The sequence below is a fragment of the Coffea arabica genome, chromosome 6c (genome assembly GCF_036785885.1).
Source record: "Coffea arabica cultivar ET-39 chromosome 6c, Coffea Arabica ET-39 HiFi, whole genome shotgun sequence".
NCBI lineage: Eukaryota > Viridiplantae > Streptophyta > Magnoliopsida > Gentianales > Rubiaceae > Coffea > Coffea arabica.
The window spans coordinates 3,942,768-3,962,819 of record NC_092320.1 but is presented as its reverse complement, the minus strand read 5'-3'; the positions used below and the strand labels follow the sequence as shown (position 1 = coordinate 3,962,819).

Here is a 20,052-nt window from a genome sequence, read left to right as displayed (position 1 = left end):
CACATCAAAATAGCACACTGGTACTAAACACCAAAAGCACCCGCCAAAGAAAAGAAAATATATATATATGTTCACATTCGTTGAACTTCGGCTGGCACAATCCTATTAGTATTATTTATTAGTATATATAGATAGAAAAGAAAGAACAAGTGACTGCTGCTTTCATCTCTTTTGTTTTTACCATTCTGGTTAACGGTAACAGTAGCGTTGGATAAAAATCTCTTTCGGCAGTTAGGAGATACCCATATCATATGGCCAACACACACAACTCAACTCCATTCCCTGTGCTCCTGAGAATATTAATTTGTTTATTATGTTAGTTTAGTTTACTGGAATACTGTGATATTTGGGGTTTCGTAAATAAACTACTAATTCGTTTTATCGAGTTCAGAAACGGTTCATTGTACCTAGTTGTATTCTACTATCATTACACTGTAGTTGGCCAAACCAAGCGAGCAGATGTCCTCCTCAGTTATCTTCCTTCTTTTTGGCTCTTTTTATGGTCGTGGAAGCCAAATGTTGGACTTTAGTGGTACTGTTAGTTACTATTCTGTGGTACTGCGATATATATATACTAGTTACTAATTGCTTCAAGGTCTGCTGCGTATTTTCTTGTCAATGTCGGCTGAGAAGAGGGTGCTTGGATCAACGCCATGACCGGGTTGTATGAAAGCGTTCGGACAAGATACCTGCCCGGGCCTCGAACTATTAAATCTTGTCCACTTTCAGCTCTTTAACTATTATTATTACGGGTACTTTTAGCCCTCTTATATCTAAAAAACATTCTTACTCCGTCCCACTTTGATAGTCCTGTTTCTTTTTTCACACAGTTTAAGAAAAAGTAGTTAACTTTGTTGGAAAAGTAAATTTAGATTGCTATTTTCCTAAAATACCCTCACATTAAATAGAGTACAACTTTATGGGAACTTGAATTGATGGTAAAAAAAGAATTAACTCTCATTAAATAGGGTAGGTTTATAGCAACAACAACTGGTATTGAATAAGGGTATTTTAGGAAAATAAAAATACAACTACATTCTTCAATTGGAAAGTGGACTGCAATTTGGGACAGACAAAAAAGGAAAACAGGACTGTCAAAGTGGGACGGAGGGAGTATTATGTATTTTTAAACCGTTTGTCAATTTTAACTATTACTCCCAATGAAATCTACCTCAAAATATGACGTAAATTTTATCACTTTCAATCCTCCAATCACATCTAATATCGTGTTGCAACTACTGCATACTGATCGACAACCATTGATCATTGTTCATCAATACTTGATCACTATTTTAGTGTTATCAAATTTAAATGAAAGTATACTTTTAGATTCTATTTTTTTGAGTAGATTCTGAATCTGAACTCAAATTTTTATGAGTTGAGTCCTGCTAGTTATGACAAAAACGTTAGAAGTGGTGTGGAAAGTGTACGCCTTTCAGAAGTTGGAGGGCTCAAACTATACAAATAATAGTTGGAGGGCTAAAAGCGTTCTAGCCAAATATTTTTTGAGGGCCAACCAGATAATTTGCCCTTTTTGTGCTCTCTCCTTTTTTTATTTTCTTTCTTGGCTACTTTTTTCAGCTAGGAAATGACAAAAAAATGAACTACGACCTCACCCAAATGTGCATGCTCGCGCTATATTTGCATACCTATTTCTACTAAGGCAATGTTTGAATAGTAGGAAAGTTTTATGGGGAAAGTAAAGTGAATGAAAGAGAGGTAAAAGAAAATGAAAATAAGTTTTCGATAAACGTTTGGTTGCTAAGAAAAATATTGACAGAATATAGGCAGTTAATAAATGGTTAGTATTGCCCCCTGCGGGCCAACAGGTTCCGCCAACAAATCCCGTGATCGTACTATCAATAATAATAATAACAGTTAGTAGCAGTTATTGAAACTTATGTCAAGAAGTTAATAAAAATTAATTGGAGTTGTTAAAACTTCTGTGAATAACTAACTATTTTACTTCAAAATCCTGCAAATTTTGTAGGGCACAAAATACAGGAAATTGTAGCAAAATGCATGAAAATTTTTCAACATTCTTGCCAACCAAACATGCATGAAAGAAAAAATAACTAACTTTCTTTTACTTTCCCACACTTTTCCTGCAAAACAAAAACTATCTAAAGGTAAGGTCAAAGAAGACGTTATCATACAAGCATGTTTGACTCTTCTGATAATTTTCAGTTTTAATTATTTTCGTAATTTTAATACTTTTTACCTTTTTTTTTTTTGATAAATGGAAGGTCTCAAATCTAAGGTCCCTCACTTACATACCCTCTCTTTCCGTACCACTTAATCTATCCCCTTCACTCCTCTTACTTAGATACCCTTATTTTTGCATGTACTTTATCTTAAACACACCCTTAGGTACATTTGATAAAACTGAAATTTGAAATATGAAATATGAAATTGTTGAGTTATTATATTGTTAAATATTAAAATTTTAACATCTGCATGTATTATGCATTAAATAATCAGTAACAGTTTATCACTTATTTTTTTGTTGGAGTAAGATTTGCTTGGACAATTCAAATCTCATTAATTAATTAAGATGTTTTATTTTTAGATGTCAAATATGTATGAATATATTAAAATCTGAAATCATTAAATTTAAGTACTTATACACACACCCAAAAACACGCGCTAAGGGTCTACACAAGCATGGATGCTCAATTTTTTTTCGGAGAGTGTGAATGCTCAAACTCAACCACTGAGCTCTAGCTTAGTGGCCACCACCTCTCCTGGTGGGGTGAGAGGTCAGGGGTTCAACCTTTGCCTCTCACCAAATTGTTTGCCCCTCATGGGCATTTTGATTGGTCTCAGTAAGCCTCCTTAGGAGCTGGTGTCCAGTGCCCGCAAGGGTCCGAATCCTGTGGTTATCGTGTTCGGGGGATGAGGCCTTTCCTCCCGGACTGGAGTGGGATTAGTTTGATCCGGATACTCACTTCGTAAGCAAAAAAAAAAAAAAGAATGCTCAAACTCAAAGTATATATTTTTCTTTAAAAGCAAACTTAAAAAATCATTGCTTTAGGCAAACTCCTTTTTCTTTTTCCAAAAAAAAAAAATTAAATGTTAAAAGTCAAAACTTCCAAATTCTGCCAAATTGATAGTTTCCGGCATATTCTGCCACGTGGACCAGTAATTCTGCGACTCGGTCATTCGTCATTCACGATCAAAAGTCAAAACTACTACAGAATAGCGGATTCATTCTCCACGTAACAATTTCCTAACTAAACTCTCTCTAGGTTGGCTTCCACCTTTTTGTCACCTGAATGGCCTGATTAGTTAATTAATTGCAAATTCTTGATGAGTTAGGAGCTAATCGATTATTGTTTGGTTGAAGAAAGGAAATGGGACTCCTTGGGACTTTGGTGGGAATCATAGGCTTTGGCATTGGAGTCCCAATAGGCCTTGTTCTGGGTTATCTCATATTTATCTACTTTGAGCCACAAGATGTTATCAAGGTGATCATACATCGATTCATGCGTAATAGACATCTGTTTTCACATTCTTTTGCACTGTACATAGCCTCCAAAGCCTTCGGGAGTGGCTTCCAAATTATAGCAAAATGTTTCGAGGAACATTTTTGCAGAACCAATCAATGGCTTGTTAATTTGTGGTCCACCAATAGCTGGATTGGCACTTGGCTTTGAAACTACTGATAATTCAACTAGACCAGTTCCCCTGCTGCTTCCATTTTCCCGATTGTATCTAAATTGGCATCTTTTTTGCGTTTATGCATGTCAAAAAAATTCTTGTTTTTCTTCTTTTGCTTGTGTCAGCTTCTGCAACTGATTTTCCAGTCTTGGCTTTTTAGGCATGCAGAAAGAATACGTTTTAATTGTTAGAAGAGCACTGCTATAACCATACAATGGTCCTGGAGCAATAGATAATGCTAGGGACTAACGGATATTTGCAAGAACATTTCACCTGTAGTCAGTGCAGATGTTGTTCAAATATTTTTGCTATGTATTTGAGTAGGAATTTGGAACTGAATCAGCTAGTTGAATATAAATTTGCAGGATCCCATCAGTAGGGCGCCACTTGAGGAGATAGACTCCAACTCCTTAGTTGATCTACTACCTGAACTTCCACTGTGGGTTATGAAACCAGACTATGAGCGAGTGGGTATCGAGAATAACAAATAAAACTATTTTGTCAGAGTTGAGGTAGATTGTAACTATCCCTCTTTGTAGTTTGTACTGAAGATATCGACATTATGTTGTAGGTGGACTGGTTGAACAAGTTTGTACGTCATATGTGGCCTTACCTCGATAAGGTGATCGAACTTATGATGTCTCGTACGCCTCAGATTATACTGCGTGATCTTAAAGCAGAGTCTCATGTTCTTTTTGTTTGAAACAGTGAAGTCTACAACACAGTTGTAGGCCAAAGTTTTATAAACATAATCTCCTTTCCTCTGCAGGCAATTTGTGGGGCCATCAAAAGCGCAATGAAACCTTATCTTGCTGAGTACACTGGCAGATTTAAGGTGGACTCTTTGGAGTTTGAGATCCTTAGCCTTGGAACTCTCCCTCCCTTGATTGATGGTACGTAAGTATAACACTTGTATGCCTATGCCTATTTTCTGGTTAAGGGTCCTTGATCCTAGTCTGGACAAATTCAGGTCTAGACCAACCATGACAAATCTCAGATAAAAGGTTTACAGAAGAAAGTGCAAAGAATTACCCAGTAAACGAGGCAGATCATAATTTGTTTTCAAAAATAACAGTACTGGAAATGGGAGTATGACTTGGAAAAATACAAAAGTGGGTTAAAGAAATGTCAATGGAAAAGGCATGATCAATATGAACTGCTTTGTTTCTATGAATCTCAATGCTTGTCCATCAACTTGGCACTTGGCAGGTATTAAGGTCTACGAATCGAATGAGAGTCAGCTATTTTTTGAGCTTGCCCTGAGATGGGCTGGGAATCCGAACATGATTCTGGCTGCGAAACTCTTATCTGCGAAAGTCACTGTTCAGGTATATGTCATGCTGCTTAATTTTTGTTTCATCCGAAAAGAAGATAGCCAAAGGTCATGCATTTTTGGCTTCTTATTAAGCATCATATTTTACTGCAAAAAAAAGACATCCAGGAGCAGCAAACACGGGAAAAAAAGACAGATGAATTATATGAACAAGCTCAAATACATCATATTTTTTGTTATGCTTATTGCAGTTGATTGATTTACAAATATCAGCAGCACCAAGGATAGTTTTGAGACCTATTGTCCCAACATTCCCATGTTTTTCAAGTGTAGTAGTGTCATTGATGCAGAAGGTAAGAAAAAAGAATTTCGCATATTAATAAAAAGCTTGGACATTACTTTATGGATGTGGAAGAGCTTTAATCAGTATACTCTCCATTTTCTGTAGCCAAAGATAGACTTCGGGCTGAAGGTCATGGGAGGGGATCTGATGGCCATCCCTGGGTTATACCAGTTCGTGCAGGTGGGTCGTCGTCTGCCTTTCCATTATATCAAGTAGCCCAGAAAGTTAAAACCTTATCCGTGGTTAGCAACAATTATGTTATCAAGATGCTAAACAACTGAAGCAGAAGTGAAATTCTTATGAAGAATCGAATGTTAAGCGATGCAGAACTTGGAATAGTTGTCTGGAAAAGGTATGGCTCAGAGTCATCCACAAGAAAAGGAGATTTAAGAAAATGAACGATTCACGATTTAAGGGTTATCTTCCTCGTATAGTTCCTGGAAAAAAACGCCCGAGGTTATTACACCTTTCCCTTACAGTTCTGTACCCAGTCAGTCTTGTAGATAACTAATAGATAATCCACAATCTTCTTAATTCAGCCACATGTATGAATTAACAAATCTTGGCCTGCACCTTGTATCTTCTGTTCTCTTTTTTTTTTCTAGGCATAAACGTGCACGTTGATATTTTTCATACTTGCAGTAAAGAATTTGATGTAGCATTTGGTCTTTCCATTGGTTGCAGGAACTTATAAGCAAAGAAGTTGCTAAGCTTTATCTCTGGCCCCAAACGCTCGAAATACCTATACTTGACAACTCAAAGTAAGTAGTGAAGCTACTACAGAATGATTATTTTGCCTCGGATATTACTGGGAATGCCTTTCAGCTTCTTGGCTGAATTACCTGTCATTACCATGCATGAGCAATTTCCGTGATCACGGTTCCGTGCCATATTTTTGTTTTTGCCTTCAAGGAGCATTCATTTCTTCACGTCAATAGCTTAAACCTAGATTAATTCATTCATATTTACAGGATAAGACTAAGACGTTGCTTTCTGCTTTTTGTCGTCTTAGAGCAAGAGTGAAGAAGCCTGTTGGGATATTGCGTGTGAAGGTTTTGAGGGCATACAAACTCTTGAAAAAGGACTTTCTCGGATCATCTGATCCTTACGTTCAACTTAGTCTTAGTGGAGACACGATTCCTGCCAGGAAGACTTCCGTCAAGATGAATAATCTGAACCCCGAATGGAATGAAGAGTTCAAGCTCTCAGTGAAGGACCCCTACACTCAAGTTCTCGAGTTACGCCTCTATGACTGGGAGAAGGTTATAAAGCTCTTTCCCTGATAATATTCAACTTGCTCTTAGAACTTCGTTGATGATAGTTAGTCATTAAACTTTATGGTCTTCAAACTACAAGTTTTTCAGTCTTCGACTTTGCTGTTTTTATCTCAATATTGCAATTACGATAGATCACAAAAAATTAACATGTCATTGGACCAACCTTTGCTTTGCAGGTGGGGGCACATGACAATTTGGGAATGCAAGTTGTTCCGCTGAAGCAGCTGACGCCATACGAGAAGAAAGAGCTTACACTTGGTCTGCTCAATAGCACAAATAACAGTGATTCCCATGACAAGAAGCCCCGAGGTCAAATCATGTTGGAGATTACTTTTGTGCCTTTCCTAGAAGACAGTAAAAAGTTCAGCGGAGTCCCGGATTATGCTAGGAATGGAAGTACTAAAGAAGCCCCTGCAGACAACTTGTCTGGTGCTGGTTTACTATTGGTGACGGCAATTGGTGCCGAGGACGTTGAGGGCAAAAACCACAATAATCCTTACGCTGTAGTCCTGTTCAAAGGAGAGAAGAAAAAAACTAAGGTAGTTGATTGCTTACTCTTTTTTTTTTTTTTTGTCAATAAGTAACATTTATACTGTCGCATTATCACCCATTTAGGCCAATAGGGTGTTCTGGCACACTCTAAAATTTTTTGAGAGCAAGGTGCGAGGTTTGAATCCCTTAATTTACCGTCTAAAAATGGATTTTAAATCCCTTTTGGCGATCAACTTGTTGGTTGATTAGATCCCACATTTTGTTATAATGGTATGAAAGACATGGTTTGGCATTGGTTTCTTGGGTGCTGAGTTTCGATCTAACATGGTGTCAATTTTCTCTAGTCGATCAGCAAAAACCGGAATCCAACTTGGAATGAGGAATTTCAGTTTGTGCTGGAGGAGGCTCCATCCACGGATCAGATCCATATTGAAGTCCTGAGTAAGCGAAGAGGCATTGGCTTCAGGTCAAAGGTATGGTTCATCAATCAGCCCTACATTTACAACCGAGTTTATAAAACGAGAAAATGCAAGCATAACTTTTGTCTGGGGATGCATAGGAATCACTGGGGCATGTTGATATCAATCTTGCTGATGTGGTGCATAATGGGCGAATCAATGAAAAGTACCATCTTATCAATTCCCAGGATGGTAAAATACACCTTGAGATTCAATGGAAGGTTATCTGATATTTGCTGCCTCCATCGCAGTGTCAGTACTAAAGTACAGATTTGAACTTCTTTGTGCCCAATTTTGCATTCTTCAATTGTACATATATGTAAGAAAGGCAACCACCTACTTGGTGCGCACATTTCAGTGGCTTGTCTCCAAAAAATTCAGACGGGTGTGCTGTGCACCCGTCTGGTCTGATGATGGTTCAATCTCCTCTGGTTTATCCCCGGACCTCCTTAGGCCCGTCCTCTTCCTTTTAGTGTAGAATAGATTAGGTTTATCGTCTCCTGCAAAAAAAAAAAAAAAAAGAGTAAGAAAGGATATGAATAAGGCAATACTCAATTACAAAAGGTACTAGTACTTTGATCGTGTTTTGCTTAATTTCTGACATGAAATGTTCCATTTGTGTGTAATCATTGTTTTGTCTGGACTCTGCCTCATACGTTGATGGAGCTTATGTCGGTTGGATCATCTATATATATCACGTAGTTCTGAGCAAATGGTTTTTTTTTTTTTTTTTGTGTGATAATTCTGAGCAAATGGTTAAACGTAATGGATATATTTATCCAAAAATCAATCTTTTCTTTTTCTTTTTCTTTGTTTCGCGAAAGTATGAGGGTAGCCCTTTAAGTTGGCCCAAGACAGAGGAGGAAATAACAGCAACAAAGATTCATGAGAACTGAAAACGGCCCAAGGAGAATTCAAAGAGAACTAGTGGTGCATACGAGATTAGGTCTAAAGGGACAGCGTCCTTTGAAGACAGAAATGCCCTCGTGTATATATATATATATATATATATATATATATATATATTTATCATATATATATATATATATATATATCTATGTATATCTATCCCCAAATATTTATCATATATATATATATTTATCATATATATATATATATATATATCTATGTATATCTATCCCCAAATATTTATCATATATATATATATATATATATATATATATATATGTATATCTATCCCCAAATATCTGTCTCTCCAGTATTGTTTTTTTAAACAAAATCAGAGAGGAGGCAGAAGTCGAGCAGAAGGAAAACCTTATCTACTCTGCATATCCCTCAAACCCTTCAAAGCCAGCAAATACTCTGCTACTCATCACTCACTCACTACTGATTCATATCATGGCTGCCTCTGCCTCTTCGCTTCACTTTCTTTCATTCACCCCACAAACTACCCTTTCTCTATCAAAACCCAATGCCACCCATCTTAATTCCCTATCTTTTCTGTCTCCTCCTCCTCCGTCTCTCACCCGCTGCTTATCCCTCAATGCTTTCTCTTCTTTGCACCCGCGAGAGCTTTCCTTGCCTTGGTCCCGCAAAGCTGCCGTTTCCTCTGACTTGGACGCAATCGGAGTTATAGATGGGGAGGAAGAATTAGAAGACGAGGTTCTCGGCGATGGAGGTTCCAGTCCCGAGGAGGAGCCCAGTTTCTCCCCTGACCTTAAACTCTTTGTTGGCAACTTGCCTTTCAGCGTCGACAGCGCTGCTCTTGCTGGCTTGTTCGAACGTGCTGGAAATGTTGAGATGGTTGAGGTACATTCGTTCGCTTATCTTTTGTTGTTTGACTAAAATCTTGGAGTGAGAGTAATTGGCCCCTTTTATTTTAGTGTAATTTCTTTCGGGAGTCATAGGAATTGGCCCTTTTCTGTTTAGTGTATTTTATTTGCTATGTTTAGTTGCACTTTTGAACCTTGTCTGGGTTTGTGAGAGTTTATTACAGTTTTATTTACTCATATCTTACTTAGGTAATTTGAAGTAATGGCAGTTTAAGCATCTGGTAGTATATCTGACGCTATCCCTTTTTGTTTACGTCATTATGTGGGTGGTTCATGGTTGAATTGGTGCAAGAAAATTAGAATTGCTTTGCTCTTGCTGACTGGCAAGCTTGGGTTTGCAGGTTATCTATGACAAGGTTACTGGAAGGAGTAGAGGGTTTGGTTTCGTGACCATGTCCACAACTGAGGAAGTTGAAGCTGCTGAACATCAATTCAATGGCTATGTAATTTCTCACTCTTTTAACTATTCATGCATGTCTTTGTTTGCTTTTGTTTCTATTTTTGGCTTTGGTGCTTCTCTTAATCCTTTAATAGCTGTTGTGGCTATTATGAGGCAAATTGTAACATTTTGCGTGTTCCAGAAAATGAAGTCACCCGCGTTGAAATTGAACTAAAGCACTGTTTGGATTTTGTTCCGTCTTAGACATTTTCATGTCAAGTTCCATCCTGTAATCATGTAGTCTTTAAATAGCATGAAGCTGTGTTGATTTTCATATGGTTTCTGGCTGTTTCGGTTATGCCACTTATTCACAAGTCTGACAAATTTTCAGGAACTTGAGGGGAGGGCATTGAGGGTGAATAGCGGGCCACCACCACCTTCTAGGAGGGAGGCGGGCTCTTTTAGAGGAGCCAGAGGCGGGGCAAGTATTGATAACACCAATAGAGTCTATGTAGGAAACCTTGCATGGGGCGTTGATAATTTGGCTCTGGAAACCTTGTTCAGTGAGCAAGGAAAGGTCATCGAAGCCAGGGTGGTTTATGACCGAGACAGTGGCAGATCTAGGGGTTTCGGTTTTGTAACTTACAGTTCTGCTGATGAGGTTACAAACGCAATTGAATCTTTGAATGGCGTTGTAAGTTATTATTCTATAACAACTGCATTATATCTTTTGTTGCTTTATGTAGTGCATATCAATTTATTCTTCTAGGTAACCCTATATCTTTTACACTTCTACGGCCCCTGAATCAGAACTATATTTTGGACTGGCTACTGGTCCGTTTGTCACCTCTTACTGTACTTTTTTCTGGAAAGAGGATGTTAGTATTATCTTTTCACCTTTCTGAACTATCAAACACCTTACCGTAATCATACTGGAGCTGTGACGTTCCTTTTTTTTTTTTTTTGTGTCCTTTGATGTTTTTTTGAACCTTAATTTTCTGTGTTAAACTTAAGGATTAAAGAGTACCAAGCTGTTACTGATGCTAAGACTCACAGTGTTTGGCTTTTTCCAAGAATGGAGCACATTAAGCAAGTAATCTGCCTTGATAACACTCTTTATGGATATTGTCCTTGTTATTATTTGCATATCCTACTCTGCTGGTTTTTGTCCTTTGCTTATTTAGTTCATTGCATAGGATTGAAATACTACATAACATGTGGTTGCCAACAGGCATGACCATACTAGTGCGTTTGATCTGGTTGCTTTAAATTTGTTTCTTGCTGCATCATCTCATTTTGAGCTGTGAATTGCAGGACCTGAATGGAAGGACAATCCGTGTAAGCCCTGCTGAAGCTCGGCCTAGGCGAGACTTTTAAGTGACTTCTTGTTTGGTCATGTTTTTGCTTCTCTCAAGTAAAGGTAAATGTTTTACCATTAAGACGTTTTGCTGCTGCCTTTAGATACTGGGATTAAAAGCTCGCTTTTTAAACAGCTTCACCAGAAATTAAGAAATTCTTTTGTATTGTCATGCTTCTTATGTTTATGGCTTAATTTGGCTAGTATGACAAGTAGTACTGCTTTTGATATTTGACGTTAAATGCCTGTAATTTCTGCAACAGTCGTCTAAGTAGCTGAAGTGATTCTGAAGGGCTCACGAATACGCAAAGATTTTGAACAACCTGCTTCACTTTTGCACCAAAGTTGCAATCTAGATGGTTAATGCTCGCATCCAGATGCTAAAATCCCACACTTGGAGTTTTGTCGATGCCTCTGAACCAAGAGCATGACTTGGTCGCCTGCCTATTCTTTTTGGGAGAGAAAATCATGAAATTGTTGGATCATTTGCATTCTATTGATATTGGTATGCATAATCAATCAGATGACCTTAAATGTATACTCATCTTGACTTAGCTCTGAGCCTAATCTGTGGCTAAAAAAGATTTATGTATTACTAAGTATGTTGTTGGTCTTGTTTTGAAGAAGCTTTTGTTTAAGAGTCGTCTGTTTTCGAGCCAACGCAAACAGGGCAACAAGAATTGCCAAGGATGAACGGGCGCTCGAGTTTGTTGAGTAATGCAGTGGCGGAAACTGGTCACATTTGAAACTGGGCCTAAAGCTACAGGAGGAAGGCATCACGCAGTCTCGGGTATGGGCCCGAGAACCAATAGAGTAGAATCCAGAGCAAACTGGGTTCCTGAATTATTCGGATTAATTGGGCAGGTCTACACGATGGTAGTTCCGTATCCGATGCCCTTTCCATGGGCCCTGGTCGGAGACAAAAGCAGTGTGCCCGTTCCGGGTGCTCTAAATTACTTCACGTTTCATGCGGGGTTCTGGGAAAGAAAAGAAACGAAAAGATGACCACAAGTTAAAGGGAAGGGAGGAACTGTTCGTGTCATGATGCATGCATATTTTATTTATCGCTCTATCTGTATGCTATCTTTACGTTTGCTTATGGGCACATCTAAAATTGTTAAAGCTAAAAAGCTTTAGCAAACAAATCTAATCTAACTCCGTAAAGAAATGAAAGCTTAAAACAAAAAAGGCTATTCGAAATGAAAGAAATCTGTCGAATTCTTTTCTTCTATTTTTCAACTTTAAACTCAGTCTGAAATAGGCGAGACCTCTCTCTCTCACTCTCCGAATTTGTTCTTTTCAGTTTTCTCTCCTTTTTTGTTCCGACTTAAAGCGAAGTCCCAAAAAAAAAAAAAAAAAAAAAGTTTTTAAGTAGGTGAACATGGGCTGGGCCGGTAATGGATGATGTTATTGCTTGGCCCTGTAATACCCTGAGATGGGAGGCTAATAGAGCCAGTCCGGACTCGAGAGCCCACACTAAATGAGAGCCAAGTGCAGTTATTGTCTATCCAACTGGGAAAAAATTGCATGGGGAATAAATTAATTTTAGTGAATGTCTTGACTCTGGAAATTATTGATGGTGGAAAAAGAGAGTAATATTTGCGGTTTGCAGTTTTGAGGGGAGGAGGTCTAATTAATTATTCCAAGAAGTGAGACATTAATTGTGGAGGGGTGGTGGCTTCATTGGGCAATGATTGTTCGGTTTGATTAACATGAATACTCCATAAAATCAAGATTATGTGCTACTGCTATAAAAAGACGGACGGACGGACAGGCAGGGGGGTGACCTTAATCATTCTCTTGGAATTTTAATGATCATTGCCTTTGACTTGAAAAGCGAGCGACAGAGTAAGTAAGTATTGTTTATGGTACTAATTAGCAGAGTTAAGCAGGACACGCATTGTAACTTGTTGCATATATAGGAGTGGTTGGGACTGGGATGCCTGCCAATGATGCTCCTTCATGTTAGAATATCATTATTATGATTATTGTGCTTTCTCCTCTTCGTCTTCGTCTTCTTCTTCTTCTTCTCTCTATCTATAGGCCATTCTTAAAATGAATACTGTACTACTACTGCCATACTAGATCCCATCCCGGCCGGCAAAGTCTACTGACGTGACGACCCCTGCTGCTACTTGTTTTTGACCTTATTTGTCACTTTTTGCCCATATCATCAGTGACTGTGTGTGTGTATATATGACTGTGACTACGTACGTACGTACTTTGCCTAAAACTGGAGATGCAACAACTTATATGTATTCGTGCTGTAAACTTCACTTAATTACAGTCTACGGCCGACACCTTAATTTATGTTAGCAGCTGTTTGTCGTTTCTGTGTGTCTGGCTGAATCAAAATGTTCCAAACTTCACACGCAAGGAAATGCAGCAGAAAATTGTTTCGCCTTTTTCCTCCGGTCAAGAAAGCGTGTTTTAACGATTGGAGAAGAGGAGAGATTGCTTGAAAGTTTCACACCACAGATTTGTAGGCTTTAATTGCTTCACTTTAATCACGCAACGTTTTTTGTCTTCCGGCCGGCTAAGACTTAATTAAGAACGCAACCCCAATGGCCTCTTCCATTAATTGTTTCTTTTTGTATCTACCTTTCTCTTACTTTCACTTTTGACTACTTTTTTTTTTTTTTTTTTTTGCTCAATACTACTTAAAAGAGAGGAGAAAGAGAATCTTAATATTATAAAGGTCCTGGGAGGGATCTTTGCATGAGAAGGAAATTAATCACTACTCACTACTAGCTAAGATTTTTTTCTTTTTTTTTGGGGGAGGGGGGGTTGTGTTCAAAAATGAATTTAAGAAAAAAAGAAGGAAAAAAAAAAAAAAAAAAACTTGAGAGTGGGAAAGTGGATGGATGGAAGAAGGAAAACTTGAGAGTGGCATTTGGGAAAGTGGAAGCGGATCGGGGTAGACAAAGTGATGAGCGCGAGACATAAAATAGCTAGTAAAAAGGGCGACAAGATCAGAAAAAGAGTGAAACAATTGTGGGCCCCCAGAACCTAGTCAGAAACCGCCATGTTTCGTTTCTTTTCTTTTCTTTTCATCCTGAAGTCTCTCCCCACTCTCCCTCTCCACTCCTCTTCTTCTGCGTTGCTTAATCCATTTAATTTTGCTTCTTCTGTGATGTCACAGTTGGTTGGGCATGGGACCTTGGGCTCCTTGTCATGTTACATGGTACGTGCTCTTTCGGTGGTGAAACGTTGTCACCTCGTCAGCCCACGCGGCCCACTTTGACTTTTTGCTGACCGAGACTTAAGTGTGCTTCCCATTTCCTTTTCCCTTTTCCTTTTCCCTTTTCCCTTTCCTTTTCCTTTCCCGTGGGAGTTTTGCCCCGCGGTTAGAGAGATTCGAAGGACCGTCGCTTGAAGGATTTTGGATTCGACTCTTGTAAATTCCGATTGGTCAGCGTCTGGTGCTGCTGCTGGTATCAGCAGATAGATAGATGCCTAGGGGTCTAATGGTTGAAAAATAGGATGTTGGACCAAAATAATATACTTCGAATATGTGAGGGACCACGTCGGTAGCTCCATTTCCATTGCAAAATAAAAGGAGACTTTTTTTATATATATATATATATATATAATTGTGAGGGACCAAAAAAACGCAATATTCCATGCCCAAAGTCAAGAGTGAAAATGAACCATTTTGAATCTGTAATTTAAGTGGTTAGAGCATTGCAATTTATGTCATTTTTTTCGCATACAAGAAGCTAAAAAGTATTAGTAATTTTTGTTGACGGCAATGATTTTACTTCATCCTTTCTTCGTGCCAAGATATGTGCAAGTAGTGAGAAATGATGATAGCGTAGCTTTGCCTTGCAATCGACTTCCGAATTGGTCATATGGTGACCTAATGAGTGAAGATGCTTCCGGTTGAAGGAGGGAATCCGAGGGGGGGGGGGAATTCTTCCCGGTCTCCTCCACGATCAACCGAAAACATACTCCCACTAAGAATGATGCAACAGCAAGAACTGGTCGAAATAATAATAATAATACTAACATGTCGTGGATTCCGATAGCCCCCCGGCAAGCAGCTTGTTGGTTAAAAAGGCGCTCGTGTCACTTTACTGGGGGGTGGTTTAATGAAGCCCGACAGACAGTGGAATTTCTTTTTTATTTTATATATTATACAAATGTGTATATTATTATGGCCTTTCTTTCGATCCCTAATTATTGAGAAATTTAAAAGCAAAAGGGGGGGGGGGGGCGGGGGGAACGCCATCCACATTCGCGCGATGCTCGATCCGCATGCATGCAAATGCAAATCCCTCTGCCGTCATTTTGGACCAAAAGGTTAGCAGACATGCAATGCAACCAAGAAGACAGAAGAGTAGCGCCAAATGGCTAATTAGGCACTATCTTGACTTCTAATTCTGGAAATCAGAACGACAGAGAAGATAACACAAGTGAACCTTTTTTTGGCCGTTAATCAAGGCAAAATAGTTGGCTGTATCGCTTGTGTGTTACCATAAACTTACTACTATCTTTCATCAAAATTTTCTCCATACTCGAATCCCAACAGTGACTCGTGTCCTGTCCGGTTTCTTCTGAATGCCGACTCCTCAACAAAAGCATCACCATTCATTCCGTCTGCAGGATAATAACCATTGGAATGTCTCTGTCAGTCCCACTAGTGTCTGTCATCTTATTAGACCACTCACACCTCACGAGACAGCAGAGCTACTTTTCCAACGATGCCCATATGAGCTGAGCTCGTATTAAACCAACAGATTTCCCCTAATCCATCACATCATCATCCCTCTTTCTCTCTTTTTTTTTTTATATATATATAATACTTATTGGAAAAACATTTTATCCAAGAGTTGGTTGGAAAAGGACGACGTAATGAGGATTACCAGGAGCTAAATAGTTGCTTTGGTTGTATTACGGGTCCGTCATGGCCTGGGCTCCCCACAAAAACGCGTAGCCAACCACCTTTTAAAAAAAAAACAAAAGATAGGTTAAATTTGGCCAGGAGAAAGAATAGGAGCGTTCCAATTTACCTTGATCCGCAGGCATATGCCCTATGCGTCCTCTCGCGAAATCAGGACAATTAAGTTGCAGTTTCGAGATTTTAACGGTATTAACTGTCAGATTCCTGATTAAGAAATTAGATGGCGGTAGGGGAGGTACATTACATGATCGAATGAATTGGGGTTGGTGGGGTCCTAGAATCTTGTGGCAGTTTCCTACTGCCTCAAGTTGTCTTTATCAGTTGGTTGATTAGGATTTGGTTAATCAGGTAGTTTAACTGTCAAAACAGATGGCTATGAAGTATTAAAATCCCTAGAGTGTTTTAGAGTTCACATCCTCCGGGTAGCGTCATTAAGTCAAAACGGGGTCAGATTGGATAATTGCACCTCATAACCTAGCCTATGTACTCCAGACAGTAGCATTACTCTGAGCAGAGGGAAAAGGAAACTCCCTGTTTCTTTCACCATTCACTGTTTCTTTCGTTTTTTTGGTGGAAAGAAAAGCCTGGAGGCGAGGTACACCTTCTGGTAACCGTCCTGACCACATCAGTTTGGATTGGAGTTTGCAATTATTATGCATGTCTTTAATTATCGATCGCAACGAGAATTACAAGAGAGCAACAGGATTTTGGCGCAACAAACCAACGGTCAACGGACTAAATTCCCTTGCTCAGCTTCACATATGATCAATTTTCTCAATTGGTATCGGCATGGTCCTATTTTTTTTTTGGCTTCAAGTACATGATATTTCCACCCTCTCAGTGAAACTAATCCGGATTTGGTTCGAGAATCGCTCACAGAGTCCATCGAGAAGTGCTTGTAAGATTCGGAACCTGGGAGACTAATCCGGATTTAGTCCAAAAAAACGTTCCGTCGAAAAGCGCCTGCAGGATCCGACTCTTATTTGTGAGTGAAGATGTGGCCTAAAGCCTTATAAGACACCACATATAAAAGTTCGCGTGAAGATGTGGCCTAAAGCCTTATAAAACACCACATATAAAAGTCGAATTTGTGACCTCCTATTGACATTAACAACCCACGTAACAGTTGTCCTAATCTCATGGGTTTTGGCATGGGGTCTTTCAGTTTCTCTTTTGAAGCCGCAGCCCATTTCACTTGTTACATACTACTAGTAGTAGTATTTTATTGTATCGCCATACAAATGCATCCAGTAACACAGATGACATTGAACAGGCATTTACTAGATGTGTAAGAACTCTTGTACTGTTTTTTTTTTTTTTTTTGGGTTTCAAGTGTGTTGTTAACTTCTATGTCGCCACATAAAGCCTAGAAGGTGTAATTTGGCATATGATCGAATGTTTCCCAAATTATTTTTCTTTACCACAATCGATTGCGTCCGGTGACAGTTTTTTCTTTTTCCCCCCGGTTCTAGAGGAATATTTGGACCCTGTAAAAGGAATGTCGCAAGTCAAGGCACAACAACAACGAACAACCATGCTCGATCGATGGATAATCAGTCTTTTCCTTGACATGGTCCAGCCGGGATGAAAAAGGGGAGGTCAGGTCAAAAAGCACAGCTCTCTCCAATCTCTCCCTCTCCAACCACTGCTTGATCAATCCCTGGAAATTAGGCTTTTACTGACTAACAATAAAACTGCTAATGAGTGATCCAAAATCCAAATTAGTCTTTTAGACTCGGAAATCACATATAAGTGCCCTGCATCACATCAGACTCAGATCACACTACCAGCAAGCAACCGTGATGCAAGTATCCCGTACTAATCAGGTTTATCACCTCTGGGGCCATCACTAAAATTAATTAAAAATATTCTCTTCGTCCTATTTTGATACTACTGTTTTCCTTTTTCGTCTGTTTCAAATTATAGTCCACTTTTCAAATTGAAAAATGTAGGTATTTTTTGATTTCTCTAAAATATCCTTATTCAATGGAGGTTGTTATTAGTATAAACTATATTATTTAATATAGATTGTTATTGAATATAACCTACCCCGTTAAATGTAAAATTAGGATTTGATTCTTTCTTGACCATCAATTCAAATTTTCATAAACCATCAATTCAAGTTTCCATGAATAACTAATATAAAGTTGTACTCTATTTAATGTAAAGATATTTTAGGAAAATAGCAATTTAAATTTGTTTTTTCAATGAAATTAACTACATTTCTTTCTTAAATTGTGTGAAGAAAATTATAGGAATATCAATTGGGTATATATCTTCTTTGACGCTATAATTCACAAACTGTAGTTTATTTATGCTTTTGATTGGAGCGCTGCAGCTCCGCCTGGATATTGTCCAAGATTTTAGCAACTGACAAGAAAACTCATAAAAGTAGAGACCAAAAGTATGGAAATTTTAATGAATATGATGTGATGGGGATTTTTGGCAAGGCTAAAATCCGCAAACAAACAACCTAGAAGCTAGAGCTTGTTTTGCCTTCTTTCCGGGGTACATAACGTGATCTAAACCAAATCTTCTTCAAAATGCTTTACTTTTTTTTTTTTTTTTGGTTTGGTTGGAGAATAAAATGCTTTACCTTTTAATAATATATATATATATGTATAATTATGCAAACTTAATTTGCAATTGGTTGTGCGTACCCAAGTCATATTACCAGAAATAAATTTTGATAGGTATTTAAGACCTTGAAATTTTTTTGTGGGAGAATTACAAGGAAGTCGAAAATTCTTTTAGAAAATATGCTGTAATATATAAGTAATTTAAGTTGTACTAAAATTAAAATAATCTCTTCATATGTATGGTTTGTAATATAAATCATACTTATAAAAAATTTATAAATTAGTCAAAATTTAAAAAAATTAATCAAAAAATGATCCAATGACTAAATATATATATATCTAGGAATGTAGTATGCTTTCCAAAACATCATTTGTTATACTGGACAATAATTGTTGTATATCTAAAAAATTTACTCATTATTGCATTTATAACTGCTCATGTTTTCACTTTTTAATCTTATTTTATTTTTTATTGTTGTTGTAAGCATCATAAGTAGGATCACATAAGGGTAGTATTAGAATAAAAAAATTTTCGTTCTTGCATTTCTTCCAAAGGGAGGTATATGAAATTATACCTTATATCTAATCGAAACTTTTAACTAGTAAATGCAGTGGATCAAGCGGTGAAAATAGAGAGCAGTCACACAGACGCATAGTATTATGAGATTGGAAAGATTATAAGATATAGAAGGGCGGCAACCATTAATGCCTTGTCCTAACAGATTTAGTAGCTTTTCAGAACATGTGTTGATTTTTTTTTTTTTTTGTTTAAAAACTTCGAAAGTAAATCCTTTTTTTTTTTTTTAATTTCATCAAAGCTGCTCTTTTTTCGCCCTTTATTTTTTTTTTCTAAAGTAAGTGAGAAGCTTTAAACCCAATATTTCTTATTTATATTCCCTTCTTTCGTATCACCTGACCCATTCTTCCACTCTCATCAAAACTACTCTTTTAAGAAGTAAGAACAAGCATTAAGTCATCACTACACAAAGACGTGATGAAAGATAATTGCAGCACAAGCAACTTCGGAGCAATGGTACGCGAATGCATAAACTAATTTGTTAAGTTAATTTATGAAAAATGTTTTTTGTCATTTGCACTTCCGCCATTTTATTTGTTTTATCATATAATATAATAAATGAAACCATACGATTAAAACAATAGTAGAAGTGTGGTTAACAAAAATGGGAGTGCAAATAATATGCTCATAAAATAGAAGATCACACTCGTGGGAATTGGAAATGTTGAATCGTGCCTTATACAAACAAATTTGAATGACAAATATGCAAAAATTAAATTTAAAATTTAATTTTTTCACATGTATTATGGATACAACGGTGATAGTGTATATATTGCCGCAAATCAAACCAAGGCAATTGAATATATTTGCCCCAAATTAAACTACACAATTCAGACCACCTAGAATTATGGGAACATTATAGTTCAATTGTTATTTTAGTTCACGCTCTTACCAAGCCACTCTATTACTCGACTTAGTAACAAAGAAGTCCTTGGCTTATAGTAAAAGTTTTCGCGCAAAT

At 37.8% G+C, this 20,052-nt stretch overlaps 2 protein-coding genes across 2 annotated transcripts; both read left to right on the top strand.

The window, feature by feature from the left end:
- Positions 1–3,289: 3,289 nt before the first annotated feature.
- Positions 3,290–8,129, top strand: LOC140008284 (synaptotagmin-3-like). The gene is made up of 12 exons (XM_072052146.1): positions 3,290–3,467; positions 4,026–4,127; positions 4,232–4,282; positions 4,430–4,553; positions 4,870–4,988; positions 5,185–5,286; positions 5,382–5,456; positions 5,961–6,037; positions 6,289–6,538; positions 6,730–7,092; positions 7,390–7,518; positions 7,605–8,129. The coding sequence occupies exons 1-12, from the start codon at positions 3,354–3,356 to the stop codon at positions 7,731–7,733; spliced, it is 1,635 nt and encodes a 544-aa protein (XP_071908247.1). The 5' UTR covers positions 3,290–3,353; the 3' UTR covers positions 7,734–8,129.
- Positions 8,130–8,715: 586 nt separating this feature from the next.
- On the top strand, positions 8,716–11,646 carry LOC140008283 (29 kDa ribonucleoprotein A, chloroplastic-like). Its single transcript, XM_072052145.1, has 5 exons — positions 8,716–9,273; positions 9,638–9,739; positions 10,067–10,369; positions 10,990–11,095; positions 11,296–11,646. The coding sequence occupies exons 1-4, from the start codon at positions 8,863–8,865 to the stop codon at positions 11,050–11,052; spliced, it is 879 nt and encodes a 292-aa protein (XP_071908246.1). The 5' UTR covers positions 8,716–8,862; the 3' UTR covers positions 11,053–11,095; positions 11,296–11,646.
- The last annotated feature ends 8,406 nt before the right edge of the window (positions 11,647–20,052 follow it).